The sequence below is a fragment of the Suillus clintonianus genome, assembly GCF_016758775.1.
Source record: "Suillus clintonianus strain FC179 chromosome Unknown DEU56scaffold_127, whole genome shotgun sequence".
NCBI lineage: Eukaryota > Fungi > Basidiomycota > Agaricomycetes > Boletales > Suillaceae > Suillus > Suillus clintonianus.
This window is the reverse complement of record NW_024539351.1, coordinates 75934-94018: the sequence shown is the minus strand read 5'-3', so window position 1 is coordinate 94018 and position 18085 is coordinate 75934. Positions and strand designations below refer to the sequence as shown.

The window sequence follows — 18085 nt, the reverse complement described above, 5'->3', positions numbered from 1 at the left end:
AGGTCTGTTAACTTCAATCCACCTCAACATGTCTGAATGGCTTACGAAAACGTTGACCTTGAACACAGGGGCCAAGGTTCCCATTGTGGGTAAGCCTAGCACTTGTTGGAGACCGCTCATACTGGCACTCATGAATATATAGGTCTTGGGGTATTTGTTAGCAAAGATCCTGTTGAACAAGCTAAAGCAACTTCTTGGGTCCTCACCGCCTTGCAAGCAGGTTACAGACATATTGACACTGCTTGGATTTACGGAACAGAGAAACCTGTTGGAGAAGCAATCAAAGCTTCTGGTATTCCTCGTGAAGAACTCTTCATTACCACAAAGCTTCCGTAAGTCTATTCCCTCCGTCTCTCTTCACCAAGTTCGGACTGTTCGGACTTCTATCAGCTGGAACCACACGAAACGCGTACAATGGTCTATCGATCAGAGCTTGAAGAACGCGGGGTTAGACTATTTTGACCTCGTACGTCAACTTCGGTACATTGCCAAGTCAATCATGCCTTCTGATCATGATACCGCTGTAGTACCTGATACATTGGCCTCAAAGCGTCGCGTATGACGGTAAGAAATGCAGTATTCATAAAATAATCTTTACCGAGTAGAGCACATAAACGTGCAGTGAACGAATCTAGGCCGCGAAACCCCGATGGTCAGATTAAACTGGATGAAACAGGCAACTTCAACGATACCTGGGCTGAAATGGAGAAGGTCCTCGCCAGTGGGAAGGTCAAGGCGATTGGACTCAGCAATTTCTCCATCAAGACGTGCGTATCTACGCGTGGATGAAGGCTGTTCTCTAAATAGTATTTGCAGGATGGAAGAATTATTCAAGACCGCCAAAGTAATGCCGGCCATGCTGCAAGTCGAGTGAGCGTTGCGTAAATAGGACCCATCGGAAGAAGGAACTTACCTTGGCATCAGGATGCATCCTTATCTAGCACAGGATGAGCTGTTGTCTTATTGTCATGAGAAGGGAATTGTTGTGACAGCATACGCACCAACTGGTTCGTTGAAGGATTCCTCATGAAGCGAGTTGTCCTAATCTCACTTTTGGTATGTAGGTTATGCGACCGTACGCGAAGATCCGACCGTGGGTGAGATAGCCAGTCACTACGGAGCCACCCCTACGCAAGTCATCCTTTCGTGGCATGTGGGCAGAGGCGTTGTAGTTGTGCCGAAGAGTGCGGACCCTGGACGACAGAAGGAGAATTGCCAGGTAAGTGCCACAGACATTATCGTGTAATTTGGTGGCGGGACGTTAATTTGTCCAGATCTTGAACCTGTCAGAAGCAGATGTGCAGATCATCAACGGGCTCGAAAGAAACCAGCGCATTTGCAATAAGCCTGATAAGTTCGGGAACGTGTCAGGGTGGTCCATGGAAAAGTTGGGTTGGATGTGATGGAGAGGAGAGGAGAGCAGCAAACTTACAGTTAAATCATTCCACACTGCTCTTGCAATAGATATCAATGCTGAATCTCTCGAATACTTGTAACTTGAGTACACAGTACAACAGGGGAAATCTAAACGCCATTATTATTACGGGTAACAGGCGGTATGCGATGCGAATCACTGAAGTCGTAATGTCGTTATGCACCTCCAAACAAAAGCCTCATTTCATCGTCGCTCGTCGTCAAAATCCTCCCAAACAGCTGTCCTCGGGTCCGTCAAAAGCGGAGGTTGAAAAGCCTCCATATGGCCTGTGCACGCTGGGTTTGTCGCGTGCTTCATCATCCATGACGTATGCTCCATATTTGCTTCCTCGCTCCCGCTCCCATGGGCGGTCCTTTGGTCTCTGGCGGCGGACTTTATGTGTGTCGCTAGGAGTGGGAGGGCAAGGGAGAAATGGCAGGGTCGAGTGAACGTTGGGGCTATTATTAGAATAACCATACTGATTGTGTGACGGTGTCTTTAGATAGACATTGGGATCCCCTAGAGCACGAGGAGGCCATGGTATTGACGGAGCAGGTTTCAAAGAAGTATTGTATGAATCTGGGTGATAGCCATCACTCTGGTCCGACTCCGAGGAGAGGTCAGGAATCAAAGGAGGCTGGGTTGGGGAGCTGCGCCAAGGAGTGCGCTGCGACCCATCATCAAAGCCACTCGGTTTTGAGGGCGAAATTTGTGATTGATGATTGTACACGGCACGAGGATGAAGGTGTATGCCGTGCTGTAGTCGTTTTGATGGAGACGACGAGCTTGCTGGACGGTCCCCGTCCAGGGTATAAGTACGTCCAGGACAGCCGCGCTCAGGTAAAGCACATGTATTAGGTGCCACAACAATGGGAGAGCGGTCATATGTAGAAGGGGGGTATGCAGAATAGGTTCGAGTCAAAGTTGGGGACGGGGGAAAGTGTACGGCATGAAGCCGTTCTGGAGATCCAATGACCTGACCATAGTTCGGAGCTGTTTGTTGATGTTTTAGAATAGGACGAGGGTGGGACGTCGAGGATGAAGGGGTATGCATGTCGCTATACAAGAGACAGATAGTACAAAGTTGAGCTCAACGTTGGAACCGACGAGGAAAGGTCGCCAACAGGATGTTAGCAGGAAAACGGCATGGTGGAAGATGGACTTTTAAGAGCGACTAGTTGATGGAATGTGCTATGTATTTGGCGTGGATTTGGTCAAGCTTTGTTTTTCTTTTCTTTGTGTGGCTGTTGATTAAATTATGTAATTTGATCCGAGCAACGTGATTTCTGCCAACTCCGCGACCGTTCTTGGTACTTGGACCCTAGCTATCTTTATCACAACTTTTATTTATCTTTCTCCACCACGACGTAGAACATTCAATTGATCTCTTGACAACATTTTAATGGCGTCTCTGTCGTCGTCATATCTTCCTGTTACGCCCTGAACGTAAGTTTAGTTGATAGCGGCTGACATCACTCAGGGCCACCGGTTTGCCACCGGCCACCGCTTGCTGCTGTCCGAGTGCGATGGAACCAGCCCTCAAACGTGTATGAGAACGCTAGTCGCTAAGTGCCTGCTTTTCGGCTATGTTATCTAACCTAACTTTCGGATATGAGCTCTACATGAATTCATAAGCGGTAACCGTATTCTACTCTTCTGCTAACGTCTCGAGTCGCCATAGATTCTCGAAGATCTCACACAGAATATACACTATCATCCCGAGCCCTTCGCTGTGTCCCGAATATTGCTCTACATCTACTTGATGCATGTTGCTACTCTCAGCAAGGCTCGGTAAGGTCGCTTCGATAGACTTCGGTCTCCCAACAGTAACCAACAGCTACCAACAAACAATCTCTACCTGACAGATATTCTCATTCTCCGCAAATTCTCCGCCCTGTTTGGGCCGTGACTGCACCAATGATCTCAGTTCCTTGGTCACTCGCCGCTTTCTCCCCTCTTGTTCTCCTCTTCGAAGCTATTTTGGGCTTTCTCGTACTCCGCTCGCAATTATATGAATCCGTGTCAGAGAGACATATTCTCAACCTGCATGAGTCCAATTCGGAGGTTTGCAAAGAACATGACGTGTCACTTAGTGACTGGCTCTTCAGCACATAAAATAAGTCAAGTTGAAATGCTCTGTACTTGACCTATATGTGATCTTCCATATCTCATGAGCGGCCCGCCGAATATGGCATTGGACCTCGGTCCTATTCAAGAGGTGTGTGCTTCTGTATCTTGACATCTCAAACGAGTTAGCGTGGTGAATAACTGTCAACTTATGTGAATCTTGACGCGGCTTCAAGAGGGTGATCTTCTCGGTGGAAGTGATCATCCCTGGATCAACATCCCTAACGTCTCCCATCATGCGCCTTTTTTGCCTGTGGAGAACAATCACGAAATGTATATGTCACCTGGAACTCCGATCACTGGGGCAAAGGATGCGGACCCTAAACCTTGTCGCCCCGGCGGTTCCTTGTATTCGTCTCATCAACCGCAGTCAAAGGTAATTGCCATGACTTCTGATAATTCGAAAGCAAATAACCGCTCCGCGAGTGAAGATTTGAGCAGGGATATAGGCAGACCCTTGGCAGCATCATCATCCCCATGTGCATGTGACATCCTGCAAGAGCGAGTGGTCCTACAGTGCTATTGTGCCATGTGCTGCGACCAAGATGCCGTTCGCACACACTTAGCCGTCCACTCGGTGATATGCGAGAACTGGCCTTCCAGCTTCTTGAAGATGCCCATGGGGTTGACGGATGGCCTCCTATGACCTCCCACGTCACGGCTCCAACTATTTTCTAGAATATCAATATCAGGTCAGTACCGTTCGGTACCTGGTTTACGTGCATCGAGGTGCCAGTATTTTGATTCGCTGATGTATCACCTGAAGAAGTAACTTATTCTCGCTGTACTCCCCGTTCTACCGCCAAGATAAGATCATGATATAGCCGAGTATCCAGATGGATGCAGTTGATTGTGTCCTGTTGTGACCCCTTTCGGTACACCTCGGCGAGGATGCCCTATCACAACCAACTAGACATCCAAAATAGTAGTTCTCAGATTATGCACTCAAGAGGGACGCCTACAGCCACATACTAAGATACAGGTACTTTGATCCGTGTTTGTCGAATGTGCACGTCATGATATCCGCTCATCAGGACGCCGAGATGGGGGCCAATGTATAGCACTAATAATTCCAGCCAAACCTATTTCATACATGTTGCGGTGTGCGTCTGAAACATGATCTAGCACAATTGCGAATTAAAGGGGTTCAGTGACCAAGGCAATCATAGTCCATCCTGTTACCGAAAGATGCTGCCGCCGGAATTCGTACCGATCATTTACGATGGGGGCTCATCCAGTAACGGGAGGAGCCGATCCTCCAGATTCCAGTTCCCTGAAATGTCACTATGGCAGAGGACCGTGTCTTATCCACAGGAAATTCTGATTTGATGCAGAGTTACAGAATCTTGCCGTTTGCATCTTGTTGTTGGCAAGGTGGGCATGTGCCAAATTGACGTGAGAGAGGATGCAGAGTACGACAATAGCAAATCACGCATTTTCTCCTCATGACTGCTGATACACAGGCGGAACCATGATCGATTCAAGCATGACCACCTTCCTTCTATACAGTCGGGCTAAGGGAGAGTCGGATCACTTACATCACAATCAATCTTCTGTCGCCAGGGTGTACTGGACATATCCCGGTGAAAATTATCGAACAATCAAATGACGTCGGAGCTGGCTAATTCGCATAGGAGGGGGAGGGAATGACATGAGAAAAATGAGGACTGGCAGGAAGTCGGAGGAGTGTGGAGCTAACGAAATCTTCACGTTTGAATCAAATTTAGGTCATCCTAAGCGCCTCAGAAAAGGGTCACCATTCAGGGACCCGCTCATAACAAAGCACCGGAGTGCTGTGGGTGCACAACCCGGTGACGTCCTGACCGCGAGCGCTCGGAAAGTGCCACCATTCAAAAGCCAGGAGTTCGCTCGCAAGCTCCTCCGGAGCGAGCGATGATCGGTGACGTTATCCGCGCAAACATTGCAGGGCTTCAGTACTTATCTCGTGAATCCTCATGGCATGACACGGACGCCATGGTTCGGATCTCGTTCGAGCGAGGCTTATCGCGTTTGATGGAACTTGACCTTGCCTATGTCGGCGACAGCTGTCCATAAAAACTAAGCACCTGTTATGAAAACTGCTTAATTGCAACCGAAGAGCCAACCTTAGGTATAACTAGTGGAGCTGATTCACTGTCAAAGGATCGGATGCAAGCCACAGGATTGGTAAATGGAACTCGGGTGCGAGTCGAAGGCGAAGGCAAAGGCAAGATGGTATGATGGGTACGCATGCCATCGAAAGGGCGATGAAACAATGGCTGCTTATTGAGATGCTACGAAAGCTTCCAAACACGCCTTGTAACATGGTAAATTCTAGAGGCGCTTCGATGACTCGGTTGGCTTTCATGGGACAGGGTCCACATCATATGGAAAGTTAGCACCCGGAGTGCAGCTGCAAGTTCTCGATATGATGACAGTAAACCTTGTCTACAACTCCATTGGGATGAAAAATTCGAGAACAGGGATAAAGAGGTGACGTCTGATGGGCCGAGTAGGACCAGAAGGATATGAATCAGTTGGTGAGCGAGCAACAGATGATTGTTTCCCGCGGGAAAGCTGTTAGAGGGAAGATGAGCGCGGGAGTCAAGCATCGAGCCTTGATGCGTGCAAATTTTACGTCTGCAATCTGGACAAAAGTTTATGAAGCATACTTCTTAGTACGTAGAAACTTGAATGACTCGATAGCAAGTGCGTGGGTACGTACGGCATGTCGCATAACATTGCAGACTTTGCTTGATGTGACTCGCTATCCTTTCCCGTGCAAAATGCAAACTCGGTAAGAAGGCGCGCTCTTGTCGACGTCTAGGTCTTGATTGGACGCAGATTATCCGCACTCTAATATTGACCTATTCTGATTATATTTTCCAGGAATCTTTACCATCTGAGGCATGTGCATGAACGCTCGAACCCCGGGTACTCGGCCTGCCATATGAGCCCTAGACTGACACTTCCATATTGACAGACAGGTAGGTGGTCCTTTTGGCGCAGAACCGGCCCAGAAAAGCAACCATAATGCCATGGCCTTGTCCTGCCTCGCGAGTTGTCTCCAGACAACACGGCTTTGACTCGGACATCATTTCATTTTATAAGCGTGATTTTGCATGGACTGGTTGCCATACACACCCGGAGTCTCGCGTTGTGCATTGTTTCACCTATGCTGTCTCCAGTTACTAGCTATCAGCCAGCTTGTTAGGGAAAATCGAGTTCTCGAACTTCGAGGATGGCGTCTAATCCGGAGCCTGTAAATCTCTTTCCGCACTTGCGGGGATAGACCACAAGGAATACTCGCCCGTCGACTTCGGCACGGTCACCTGTTGTTGCGGTGACAGCATGGGAGACTGATACTCTAAACTCGAACTCACTCCCAAGCCATAGCACGAAAGTGCCGTTTAACGTGACTCGTTTGATGTCCAGCCGCACCCAATACATTGCAGGACGATTAATTGTGCAATGTAAGAAAACTTCGGGGCTACAAAATGGCAGGATATTTTGTAAGAAAATCGAGTCTTGCACTACAACATATGGAGAGTACCTGCTTGCCAGTGCTTGGTGCTTGAAAGGCATTGATCAGACCAACAAGTCTGCGGTCTTGGGGACTTCTTGAAGCTTCTCATCTTCCCAAACGCCCTCCGTTCCAGTGGTTTCAGGCGCAGTATCCGCGCTAGACTGGGATTTCGTTGCCTCATTCTTCTTCGCAAGAGCCTTGCGATAAACCCTTCTTGAGGTAATCAGCCCCAAAGCACCCATTACGATTGCGTATGTTCCAGCATAGAATGCGTAGAACTTGATTTCGGGCTCGCGACGAGCGAGGTACAGGAAAACAATCCCCATGCTGCAGCGAGTTTGTAATAGTCAGACGCTACTGCAAGCGAATATCGCGAATCCCTATGGATGATACTAACCAAAGCGTTGCCGCGGTGCGGAGGCTACATGCGTCAAGGTTTAGCTCGTCTATAGAGTTAGCTCATTGTGTATAGAGGACATACAGGTGAAGTATGGTGGCGACCACTGGATTTACGGTTTGCATCTTGAGCGTGAAGTGCAGCAAGGACCTAAGGTGAGAATATATATGTCAGACGAGATGAGGCACTGCCTGGAAACGCAGCTACTGGAACAATATCTTGTGACTCTTGTCGGTATCTTGTTTACTCATTCTGCGTTGTACCTGAACATAGTATGACATTGTGGGTTCCGCAGCCTGAGATTAGATGACCAAAATAGCATCGCCAACAACATCAGCGGGCCACCGCCCAACGCTGTGGGGCATGTATCTCTTGTTTGGTTTATAAGTACATCACTCAGTCTCGATCCTAGCATCCATTTTTCACCTTCACCAGTGCGGTTGAACAGTATCATGTCAAATTTGCCCCAGCCTCCCCCATCGTCAACTGAGAAACTGACGGCTAGGAAAGTGTTTCGAGCCATCGGCGTTGGGATCATTGTCCTGTAAGCAATTAGAACGTAGAAAGGAAAATGACTGACCACCACCCCTTGACAGTGCTAGTCTTATCAATAGTATCTGGTGAATTGTCAATTTCTTCTTCATAACGATGATCTAGACATTGCGAGTCAGCATTGCAGCCATTTTCATTTATATTGGCTTTACAATTCCAGCGCTGAGGCCATATGCTGGCTATGTTGGTTTCTACACCCTTGGGGCAAGGACCATCACTCTCTTGGGCGTGTTCTCCATTGGATGCTACTGGTGCTGTCTTCGACTAGTGGCACCAAAACAAGCCGGAAGCAGCCTTAAAGAGTGGCGTTTGAAATTTGAAAAAACCTTGTGTCCAAGCGATGGAAAACTGAGCAAGGCGGCAAGAAGATAGTACGCATTGTCCTGCATTGAAAATTTGTGAGACTGACTAGTTCTGTGCGCGACTTACAGTTTTGGCGAGTTGTTCACGCTAAACCAAACGAGCGACTGTGCTGATGTTCTTTCGATTCCAGTCGCCATGGGCATACTGAATACCTTCAGTGGATTGAGAAGTGTCTTCTACTCATGGAAAGAACCCGAGTTTAGCAGGTACCAGTTTGTTATGGGTGTTATTTTGCTCTTTTGTGGCGCTCAGTCGAGCTACATTGCCTACGTAGGAAGGGTGCCAAGAAAGAAGGGCACCGGAGGCAAGAATATGACTGTGGGCAATAATGTCAGTCAGCCCAAATATTCGGATGAGGTTACTCCAGCAGGCGAATATACCACAACTCAGTGAGGTGGTTATTATCGGGAAGCAGTAGATAGGGCAGTATGGTGATATGTCAGCGTCTCCAACTGAATCGTTGCATATAGGGTTGAATATCCCAATAGAATACTTTGATACGCGCATAAATCAACGCAGCCCCCAATCGCTACTCCTCCATAATCGAGATGATATATCTTCCCCAGATTGGAGTAGACAAAACTTGGAGAAAATGTTCTTTGGGTGGCAACTCCAAGCTGGACCTGAATCGTCCCAAATGAACGTTTGGTGCCACGGATTCACCAAGGCATTGATTGTCCCAAGATTCGTTTGGGATGAACTAACATATGAACGAACGTCCAGGTATCATTCGTCAGCGCATATGCATTCTGGGGATGTGCTAATATCACTCACTGCTCCCCGGCGATGCTAAAAGTTACATCTCAAATGGATCTGTAAGAGCTCATATATAGTAAGTTCCCCAAGGGAAGGAATGGAAATACATACCCAACCCACTCATGCGTCCGCAGTCGGTTGGGCATGCATTTGAGTCTCGACCCCCACAGGCGCGCATAAGACGCCTTTAGACTCCTGCCTGTGAACGCCACCTATTCATCATTCAGTTTGCAGAATAGCTTCGCTGAGGTTGGACACATGCTGGAATGCCGCAAGAGATAAGTGTTCACGCTGCGAGTAATTGTTCGATACATATCCTGACCGCAATTACATTTCGTTTCGCTCAATGGCGAGCTCTTTCTGACTGGACTCAGGCCGACGTGATGAGCACCGCCATGATTGTACGGCCAGACGAAATAGGGATCTCATCACCAGAAAGTGGTTTGGTTCAGCCATGGAAGCCACAGAACAATATTTGGGGAACAGAAAGTGTGGCATTATGTAAGCAAGAAGTGCGTCGGTTAACGCGACACGCAACGTTGGACCCAAGTTGAAGCTTAAGTTAAGCTTGTTCTGTTCTGAAAGCAATTATTAAACTTTTCTCTACTCAAAAAATTCAAGGCTCATCCTCATTGTCACTCTCGCCTGTTGCTAGGTTTCTTCCTGCGATCTAGAACAACAAGAACGTGCACCTAGTAGCTAGCAAACAGCTCACTGAGTCAGGAGAAAGGGTTGAAAGTACTGTCAATAGCGAACATTTTTACACACGCGTGACAGAAACTAACGCTTCTTCGACGCAGTTCTATTGGAATATTCAATCCTATGCGATGATTCATTGGGAGAAGCTGGCGCATCACCGTACCACCCTACTGCTTCCCTTATAACAACCACTTCACTGAGTTGTCGCCTGCTGGGCTAACCTCATCCAATTCGGGCTGGCTGTCATCATTGCACACAGTCGCGTCTGGTGCCCTTCTTTCTTGGCAACCTTCCTACGTAGGCCGTGTGGATTGACCAAGCGGCAAAGCCGAGGGAAATAACACCATTCATAAAATGGTACTTGGATGTTTTGGGTAAGCCAAAGAAAAAATTCCATGCATGGAAGATGTTTAGTATGCCTATGGTGGCTGCAACCGGAACGTCCGCGTCAGTAGTCGCTCTTTCAGTTTAGCATGAGCAACTCGCCGAAACTGTAAGTCGCAAACAGTTCTAGTCAGTCTAACATGCACTAAATTGTCAATGCAGGATCATGCGTACGATGTTCTTCCCGCCTTGCCTAGTTTTCCGCTCTCTGAACTAAAAGTTTCTTGCACTCTCAAACCCCACCTGTAAATGCTGCTTCCGACCTTTCGGTGCCACCAGTCGTCGAAGTCAGCACCCATAGCATCCAGTAAGGAACATGCTCACGAGAATGACGGTCCTCATCCCGAGGGTGTAGTAAGCAACATAGCCGGCATATGGCCTCAGCGCTGGAATAGTAGAGCCAATATGGATGAAAATGACTGTGATACTGACTCGCGCTGTCTAGATCATTGTAGTGAAGAAGAAATTGACAATTCACCAGATAGTATTGATGATATCAGCACTGTCAAGCAGTGGCGGTCACTTTCGTTTCCTTTCTACGATCTGATTACTTACAGGAGAAAGATGCCAGCACCGATGGCTCGAAACATTTTCCAGGCTGTCAGCTTCTCAGTCAAGGATGGAGGAGGCTCGGGTAAGTTTGACAACAATAACAATGAGTCACATCATACTCTTCAAGTGCACTGGTGAGAAATGATGCTACGATCGGGACCGAGTGATATACTTATAACTACACAGGAGATACATACCGCATGGTATTAGGAAGCGGCCCCCCGATGCTCATGTGAATGCTATTTTGGCCATCTACGCGGCGGAACCTAGGCTCGTGACCAGCCTGGGGCATACTACCACGGATGCTCGAGTGGTGTAGCTTCGAACTCGGAGTGGCAGGGCAGGGCGAAGCAATGAGTTTGAAATTAAGCAGGTGCTGGTTGTCTTACCATGCACTGGCTTACCACTCAATTCACGAACGCGTCGCTCGATGACAATTGAAGCTTCACTATGTTCGCTCGATGGAAAATACAGCCGATATATTCACGGACGTCTACGCTTACTTTGCGAACACAAAGTATTGTATGCCTCTCAAAGAGACATAAGCATGCTGGCTATCAATCGAATGAAATGCCAGGAATAGTCACAGTCGATGCGCCTGAAGTCATCATTACACACTGAGCTGTTAAGGCCATTTGACTTTCGGAATTCGTCCAATACCGTTTTATCATGTTCCGCCAATATGCTGGAGTGGACGTGCCGAAACTTGAACACACGACGAACTGCCTCAGGGAAACGGCAAGTGTTGAGGTATTAATATCTTGCTACAGTATACATACATTCTGGCCAGAGGGTCTTGTCGTGTGGAGTATCGTTATTAATGGCGAACGAAGGAATGCTCTACCGCTCGGACTCCTGAACCTGTGATTTACAAGGACATATTCAACGTTTTGAAAGAGTGATAACATTGTATCTTCAGCGTACGTGATTTTGCTGCAGAAACTCCAAATATGTCACAGCGATGTCTGTCTTGTTGGGAGAATGTAGTAAAGGGAAGAATCATAGGAAGGGCACTCGTAAAGTCCGTCGGGAGATTGCAGAATCGCATTTTGAGCAGCGAGCGATAAGTGTCGTATGAAACTCGTGGATGAAACATTGGAAATTAACATGGACCAATACATTGGTGGACGATTGATTGTGCGAGGCAAGAGAACTTTAGAGCTACATATCTTGGAGGAAAATTGAGTTCCGCACTACAATGTATGAGGTACCTGCTTGGTACTTGAAAGGCATTGATCAGACCAACAAGTCTGCGGTCTTGGGAACTTCTTGAAGCTTCTCATCTTCCCAAACGCCCTCCGTTCCAGTGGTTTCAGGTGCAGTATCCGCACTCGACTGGGGTTTCGTTGCCTCGTTCTTCTTCGCAAGAGCCTTGCGAAAAACGCTTCTTGAGCCAATCAGCCCAAAAGCACCCATCACGATTGCGTATGCTCCAGCATAGAATGCGTAGAACTTGATTTCGGGCTCACGACGAGCGAGGTATAGGAAAACAATCCCCGTGCTGCAGCGATTTTGCAATAGTCAGACGCTACTGCAAGAAAATATCACGAATCCCCATGGATGATACTGACCAAAGCGTTGCCGCGGTGCGGAGGCTACATGCGTCGAGATTTAGCTCGTCTATAGAGTTAGCTCATTGAGTATAGGGGACATACAGGTGAAGTATGGTGGCGACCACTGGATTTACAGTTTGCATCTTGAGCGTGAAGTGCAGCAAGGTGAGGATACGGATATTTGTTTTATTTGAGACGGTACGAGGCACTGCCTGGCAATGCAGACACGGGAACAGTGTCTTATTCATCTATTCTTTATTGTGCCTGAGGCCTGTGGCCTGAAGCTATACCGTCGTTTGGCGGAGATGACCAAAATAGCATCACAACCACCATCAGGCGCTGCCCTTAATGCCGTGCGGCATGTGTCTCCTGCATGGGTTATAAGTACACCACATGGTCCGATCCTAGCATCATTTTTCACCTTCACCAGTGCGGTTGAACAGTATCATGTCAAATTTGCCCGAGTCTTCTCCATTGTTGACTGAGAAGCTGACGGCCAGGAAAGTACTCCGAGCCATCGGCGCAGGGATTTTTCTGTTGTGAGCAATCATATTGTAGAAAGGAAACGTGTGATATGAAACTGACCACCACCCCTTGACAGTGCTGGTATCATCAATAGTATCTGGTGAATTGAATTGTCAATTTCTTCTTAACTAATGATCTAAAGACTGCGAGTCAGCATTGCAGCCATTTTCATCTATGTTGGGTCTACCATTCCAGCGCTGAGGCCATATGCCAGCTATGTTGCTTTCTACACGCTCGGGGCGAGGACCATCTTTCTCGTGGGGGCGTTCCTTGCTGGATGCTATTGGTGCTGTCTTCGACTGGTAGCACCAAAACAGGGCGGAAGCAGCATTAAGAAGTGGTATGTGAAAGTACAAGAAACCACGAGTCCAAAGGACGGAAAGCTAAGCAAGGCGGGAAGAAGATAGTACGCATTGTCCTGCATTAAAAATTTTGTGAGACTGACTAGTTCTGTGCGCGACTTACAGTTATGGCGAGTTGTTGATGCTAAACCGAAGGAGCGACTGCTGATGTTCTTCCGATTGCAGCCTTCTTGGGCGTACTGAATACCATTAATGGATTGGGTTATATTTTCCGCACCTGGAAACAACCCGAGTTTTTAAACAAGTTCCAGTTTGTTATGGGTTTTATTATGCTCCTTACTGCCGCTCGTTCGATCTACTTTGCCTATGTAGGAAGGGTACCGGTGCCAAAAAAGAAGGGCGACGGAGGCGAGAACATGACTGCGGGCAATGATGAGAGTGCTCAGCTGGTTGAGGTTACTCCAGCAGGCGAATATACCACAACTCAGTGAGGTGGTTGTTATACGGGAAGCAGTAGATAGGGCAGTATGGTGATATGTCAGCGTCTCCCGCTGAATCGTTGCATATAGGGTTGAATATCCCGATAGAATCCCAGATTGGAGTAGACAAAACTTGGAGAAAATGTTCTTTGGGTGGCAACTCGTAGCTGGACCTGAATCGTCCCAAATGAACGTTTGGTGCCACGGATTCGCCAAGGCATTGATTGTCTCAAGATATGTTTGGGATGAACTAACATATGAACGAACGTCCAGGTATCATTCGTCATGATCAGCGCATATGCATTCTGGGTATGTGCTAATATCACTTACTGCTCCCCGGCGATGCTTAAAGTTACTTCTCAAATGGATCTGTAAGGGCTCATAGATAGAAAGTTCCCCATTGTCAAAGGGAAGAGAAGAAAATGCTGGAGTGGAAGTGCCAAAACTTGAACACACGACGAACTGCCTCGGGGATACCGCAAGTGTTTAATATCTTGCTACAGTATGCATACATTCCGGAGAGTCTTGTCGTGTGGAGTATCGTGATTAGTGGCAATCGAAGGAATGCTGTACTGCTCGGACTCCTGACCTGTGATTCACAAGGACTGCAGACATTTCAAAGGCGTGACAGCGATGGCTGTCTTATTTGGAGAAAGCAGTAAAGGAAGAAGCATAGCAGAGGCGCTCGTAAAGTCCGTCGGGAGATTGCAAAATCGCATCTTGAGCAGCGAGCGATAATGTCGTACGAAACTCGTGGTTGAAACCAATACAATGGTTGTGGGATTGAAGAGAACTTTGGAGCTACGTAAATTGAGTCCTGCACTACAATATATGAGGTACCTGCTTGGTGCTTGAAAAGCGTTGATTAGACCAATAAGTCTGTGGTCTTGGGAACTCCTTGAAGCTTCTCATCTTCCCAAACGCCCTCCGTTCCAGTGGATTCAGGCGCAGTATCCGCGCTCGACTGGGTAGCCTCGTTCTTCTTTGCAAGAGCCTTGCGATAAACGCTTCTTGAGCGAATCAGCGCAACAGCACCCATCACGGTTGAGTATGCTCCAGCATAGAATGCGTAGAACTTGATTTCGGGCTCGCGACGAGCGAGGTATAGGAAAACGATCCCCATGCTGCAGGGAGTTTGCAATAGTCAGACGCTACTGCGAGAAAATGTCGCGAATCCCCATGGATGATACTGACCAAAGCGTTGCCGCGGTTTGGAGGCTGCATGCATCAGAATTCAGCTCGTCTATAGAGTTGGCTCATTGAGTATAGAGGACATACAGGTGAAGTATGGTGGCGACCACTGGATTTACGGTTGGCATCTTGAACGTGAAGTGCAGCAAATGTGAGGATACGGATATTTGAGACGGGACGAGACAAAGTAGGCACGGGCTCGGGAACAATATACTTATATTCTTCATTGTGCCTGAACCTGTTGTCGTGCGGCACCTGTGCGAGTTATATAAGTACATCACTTGGTCCTAATTATAGCATCAATTTTTCACCTTCATTTGAGTTCGAACAGTATCATGTCACATTTGCCCGAGTCACCTCCATCGGTGGCTGAGAATCTGACGGTCATGAAAGCGTTTCGAACCATTAGCGCAGGGATATATCTACTGTAAGCCATCATATTGTAGAAAGGAAACGTGTTATTGACCGTTGACAGTGCCAGTATCATCGATAGTATCTGGTGAATTGTCAATTTCTTGTTCACTACGATGATCTAGACATTGCGAGTCAGCATTGCAGTCATTTTCATCTATTTTAGCTCTACCATTCCAGCGTTGAGGCCATATGCTGGCTATGTTGGCTTCTACACGCTTGGGGCGAGGACCTTCTTTCACGTGGTGGTGTTCCTCGTTGGATGCTATTGGTGCTGTCTTCGATTGGTGGCACCAAAACAAGCCGGAGGCAACATTGGAGAGTGGGGTTCGAAATTAACAAAAACCTTGCAACCAAGCAAGGGTGGAAGAATATTGTACGCATTGTCCTGCATTGAATGATTTGTGATACTGACTAGTTCTGTCAGTTATGGCGAGTTGTTCATGCTAGACCGAAGGAGCGACTGCTGATGTTTTTCGGATTGCAGCCACGACAGGCGTACTGAATACTTTCAACGGATTCACTTGTGTTTTCCGCTCATTTGAAGAATCCGAGTTTGATAGGTTCCAGTTTGTGTTGGGTGTTATTGTGCTCCTTGGTGCGGCTTATTCGTTCTATCTTGCTTACGTAGGAAGGGCGTCAATAAAGAAGGGCAGTCAGTAGATTGCATAAATTTCCTTTTTGATCGTAAAGAAGCTCTGGAGCGTTGTGGTGCATGATGGCGTCATGAACTTGGTATTACTGACGTCACAACTCTTAGTCCTCCTATAAGTGCGTTCTACCCTTGTGCTATTCTTCCTCACCTTCTCCTTCAACTAAATCATGCGATTCAGATCTTCAATCTATCTCATTTTACTCATCGGTTCGGCAAACGCGTCGACCTGGTTTGGCTCTGAACCTGAATACGCTAAATGGTCTCATTCAGAGTTACGCTCCTGGCTTGAAGGCCACAACATCAACGTCCCTTCTCATTTTGATCAATCTCACCTTCATGATCTCGTAGCAGCAAACTGGGCTTCCCCTCCACCTCCACCTCCACCTCCATCTTTTGCAGAACAGTCTCGTCTCTATGCCGACGCAAGCAGGCAATGGAACTACGACAAATTCACTCGTGCACAGCAATCCTTCCAGAACTTGAAGGATAATTCCTTCGACACATGGGACGAGAGCAAGTTGAGAGCTTTTCTACTCGAACATGGCGTGGTAGCCCCTTCTGGACCCCGCGAGCAGCTTGTTTTGCTTGCTAAACAAAAGTATCGCTCTTATACCGACGCCGCATCATACTACTCTTCCCTTGCATCCGATACTGTCACTTCAGCATACTCCGATGCAACTGATACATTATATCAAGCCTCTCAAAGCGCGAGCAGCCTCGTAGCTCAGGCTACCCAGGAAGTCACTCGTGCTTTCGACGACAGCAAGGATTATGTCTACTCAACTTGGGATGATAACCGCCTCAGATCTTGGCTCGAAGATCACGGAGTACTTGAGGCTAGAAAAGCCAGCACCCGCACTGAGCTCATGAAACTTGCCAACGACTACTACCGCACAGCTACAGAGCCGGTATGGAACGCCTGGAGCGACTCGTATATGGTATGTACCTACTTGTTTCAGCGTCGGGGATTTTCTTGACATGTTTCAAGCGCGAATGGCTGGTGTCGCACAATCTACTTTCCCCTTCTGATACTGCATCCCGCTCCACCTTGCTCGAAGAGATGAAAAAGTACTATTACTCTTCACCCGACAAGGTTTGGAGTGCCTGGTCAGATAGTGAATTGAAGTCTTGGCTCGTCAAGCACGGCCTTCTCCAGAGTGACGCACCGAAGAAGCGTGATGAACTGTTGAAGATGGTTGAGTGAGTAGCCTCCTTCAACTTTTGCTAGCTCTTCATCGCTTTACAGGGATAACTACGCCTCTGCCTCCGATAGCGTATGGAACGCTTGGAAAGATTCAGAAATTCGTCAATGGCTCTCTGAGCATGGACATATTGATGATAGAACTGCTGCGCAGAAAAAGCGCGACGAGCTGGTGAGCTTGATCGACAAACAGTGCGCACCATTTTCCCGACGCCCTTCGAAATACCCTAACATTGTATTCAGTTATAACGACGTTTCTGCGCGCACTGCTGCATATCTCGTGTGGCCGGACGCTCGCTTACGCGCTTATCTTCGTGAACGTGGTATCAGCGAAGCCGCACTCCCCACGGATAGGCCTGGGTTATTGCGTACGTATCATATCCTCATTTACGACATTCGATGTTCACCTATCGCAGAGGAGACTCGCATTCGCTGGGTCCAGGCATCAAACCGTGCTGAGACAATGTTCACGAAACTGAAGGAGATCGTCAACAGCAGCGTAGGCGCGGTGGAGGACAGGCTGGCCAGAATACTCGAGGTTGGTTTATGTGCACCTGCTTTTCCGCTCGAACTAACTTTTCATTAGCTCCTGAGCGGTCAATCGCACGATGCGCGAACTTACGTGGACGATAAGAAATGTAGCGCGTGGCATTGGTGCTCTCAGAAGGGCGATGAAGCGAAAGGCAAGGGTAACGATTATGCCGAGTGTGCCAAGAGGAAGGCACAGGAGCAGGGATTCGACGACAAAGTAAAAGGTGCCAGCGAAAGCATCAAATGGGGTGGGGAGAAGGTGAAGAGCGCTGGTGATGAGCTTTAGGCAGGAAATCGTAAGAAGACTCGACTGTGAGTTAAGAGGAAGTACCTAGTAATGTTGTAATTATTGTATTTTTTTCCAATTTACTGTCTCGCTTATACTCCAGGTTGAGCGGCGAGGCGGTACAAGTCACGTGCGAAAGATATTGTCATTACTTCGCAGAGTTGTTCACTTTTGAATTCGTAGGCATCGTTGGGGTTGCACA

The 18085-nt window shown here is 47.8% G+C and overlaps 8 protein-coding genes across 8 annotated transcripts; 4 read left to right on the top strand and 4 right to left on the bottom strand.

Annotated features, from left to right (window-relative positions):
* Window positions 1-23: 23 nt before the first annotated feature.
* On the top strand, window positions 24-1461 carry DEU56DRAFT_834476 (reductase AKOR2). Its single transcript, XM_041354709.1, has 9 exons — window positions 24-89; window positions 143-332; window positions 391-466; window positions 528-564; window positions 623-767; window positions 817-870; window positions 925-1007; window positions 1065-1219; window positions 1275-1461. Exons 1-9 carry the CDS (start codon window positions 29-31, stop codon window positions 1401-1403), a joined length of 930 nt encoding a protein of 309 aa, XP_041202829.1. The 5' UTR covers window positions 24-28; the 3' UTR covers window positions 1404-1461.
* DEU56DRAFT_834473 (uncharacterized protein) lies at window positions 1462-2628 on the bottom strand. Its single transcript, XM_041354708.1, has one exon. The coding sequence runs from the start codon at window positions 2466-2468 to the stop codon at window positions 1635-1637; it is 834 nt and encodes a 277-aa protein (XP_041202828.1). The 5' UTR covers window positions 2469-2628; the 3' UTR covers window positions 1462-1634.
* A 4174-nt stretch (window positions 2629-6802) lies between these two features.
* Window positions 6803-7824, bottom strand: DEU56DRAFT_97240 (uncharacterized protein). Its single transcript, XM_041359485.1, has 5 exons — window positions 7651-7824; window positions 7528-7593; window positions 7444-7467; window positions 7074-7373; window positions 6803-7010 (listed from the first exon to the last, which is right to left on the bottom strand). The coding sequence occupies exons 1-4, from the start codon at window positions 7722-7724 to the stop codon at window positions 7109-7111; spliced, it is 429 nt and encodes a 142-aa protein (XP_041202827.1). The 5' UTR covers window positions 7725-7824; the 3' UTR covers window positions 6803-7010; window positions 7074-7108.
* Window positions 7825-7895: 71 nt separating this feature from the next.
* On the top strand, window positions 7896-8751 carry DEU56DRAFT_927512 (uncharacterized protein; the record flags this gene model as incomplete). The annotated part of the gene is made up of 4 exons (XM_041358618.1): window positions 7896-7987; window positions 8040-8063; window positions 8115-8366; window positions 8427-8751. The coding sequence occupies 4 exons, from the start codon at window positions 7896-7898 to the stop codon at window positions 8749-8751; spliced, it is 693 nt and encodes a 230-aa protein (XP_041202826.1).
* A 3026-nt stretch (window positions 8752-11777) lies between these two features.
* DEU56DRAFT_97467 (uncharacterized protein) lies at window positions 11778-12829 on the bottom strand. The gene is made up of 4 exons (XM_041359552.1): window positions 12724-12829; window positions 12405-12671; window positions 12321-12344; window positions 11778-12250 (listed from the first exon to the last, which is right to left on the bottom strand). Exons 2-4 carry the CDS (start codon window positions 12548-12550, stop codon window positions 11986-11988), a joined length of 435 nt encoding a protein of 144 aa, XP_041202825.1. The 5' UTR covers window positions 12551-12671; window positions 12724-12829; the 3' UTR covers window positions 11778-11985.
* On the top strand, window positions 12668-13650 carry DEU56DRAFT_97357 (uncharacterized protein). The gene is made up of 4 exons (XM_041359520.1): window positions 12668-12841; window positions 12904-12927; window positions 12982-13233; window positions 13295-13650. The coding sequence occupies exons 1-4, from the start codon at window positions 12750-12752 to the stop codon at window positions 13335-13337; spliced, it is 411 nt and encodes a 136-aa protein (XP_041202824.1). The 5' UTR covers window positions 12668-12749; the 3' UTR covers window positions 13338-13650.
* Window positions 13651-14473: 823 nt separating this feature from the next.
* DEU56DRAFT_760725 (uncharacterized protein) lies at window positions 14474-14927 on the bottom strand (the record flags this gene model as incomplete). Its single annotated transcript, XM_041350463.1, has 3 exons — window positions 14474-14732; window positions 14803-14826; window positions 14887-14927. The coding sequence occupies 3 exons, from the start codon at window positions 14925-14927 to the stop codon at window positions 14474-14476; spliced, it is 324 nt and encodes a 107-aa protein (XP_041202823.1).
* A 1064-nt stretch (window positions 14928-15991) lies between these two features.
* Window positions 15992-18006, top strand: DEU56DRAFT_97332 (uncharacterized protein). The gene is made up of 6 exons (XM_041359514.1): window positions 15992-16803; window positions 16854-17065; window positions 17112-17258; window positions 17310-17434; window positions 17483-17604; window positions 17653-18006. The coding sequence occupies exons 1-6, from the start codon at window positions 16033-16035 to the stop codon at window positions 17881-17883; spliced, it is 1608 nt and encodes a 535-aa protein (XP_041202822.1). The 5' UTR covers window positions 15992-16032; the 3' UTR covers window positions 17884-18006.
* The last annotated feature ends 79 nt before the right edge of the window (window positions 18007-18085 follow it).

Bases quoted from the DNA above. Each gene is read 5' to 3' on its own strand.
- DEU56DRAFT_834476 (XM_041354709.1), top strand. From the start codon at position 29: ATGTCTGAATGGCTTACGAAAACGTTGACCTTGAACACAGGGGCCAAG. The intron at 467-527 runs GTACGTCAACTT...ATACCGCTGTAG, and splicing joins GGTTAGACTATTTTGACCTC to TACCTGATACATTGGCCTCA. The intron at 1,008-1,064 runs GTTCGTTGAAGG...TTTGGTATGTAG, and splicing joins GACAGCATACGCACCAACTG to GTTATGCGACCGTACGCGAA.
- DEU56DRAFT_834473 (XM_041354708.1), bottom strand. From the start codon at position 2,468: ATGCATACCCCTTCATCCTCGACGTCCCACCCTCGTCCTATTCTAAAA.
- DEU56DRAFT_97240 (XM_041359485.1), bottom strand. From the start codon at position 7,724: ATGTCATACTATGTTCAGGTACAACGCAGAATGAGTAAACAAGATACC. The intron at 7,468-7,527 runs GTATGTCCTCTA...TGACGCATGTAG, and splicing joins GTCGCCACCATACTTCACCT to CCTCCGCACCGCGGCAACGC. The intron at 7,374-7,443 runs GTTAGTATCATC...AACTCGCTGCAG, and splicing joins CGCACCGCGGCAACGCTTTG to CATGGGGATTGTTTTCCTGT.
- DEU56DRAFT_97467 (XM_041359552.1), bottom strand. From the start codon at position 12,550: ATGAATAAGACACTGTTCCCGTGTCTGCATTGCCAGGCAGTGCCTCGT. The intron at 12,345-12,404 runs GTATGTCCCCTA...CGACGCATGTAG, and splicing joins GTCGCCACCATACTTCACCT to CCTCCGCACCGCGGCAACGC. The intron at 12,251-12,320 runs GTCAGTATCATC...AAATCGCTGCAG, and splicing joins CGCACCGCGGCAACGCTTTG to CACGGGGATTGTTTTCCTAT.
- DEU56DRAFT_97357 (XM_041359520.1), top strand. From the start codon at position 12,750: ATGTCAAATTTGCCCGAGTCTTCTCCATTGTTGACTGAGAAGCTGACG. The intron at 12,842-12,903 runs GTGAGCAATCAT...ACCCCTTGACAG, and splicing joins GGCGCAGGGATTTTTCTGTT to TGCTGGTATCATCAATAGTA. The intron at 13,234-13,294 runs GTACGCATTGTC...CGCGACTTACAG, and splicing joins AGCAAGGCGGGAAGAAGATA to TTATGGCGAGTTGTTGATGC.
- DEU56DRAFT_97332 (XM_041359514.1), top strand. From the start codon at position 16,033: ATGCGATTCAGATCTTCAATCTATCTCATTTTACTCATCGGTTCGGCA. The intron at 17,066-17,111 runs GTGAGTAGCCTC...ATCGCTTTACAG, and splicing joins GAACTGTTGAAGATGGTTGA to GGATAACTACGCCTCTGCCT. The intron at 17,435-17,482 runs GTACGTATCATA...CACCTATCGCAG, and splicing joins GGATAGGCCTGGGTTATTGC to AGGAGACTCGCATTCGCTGG.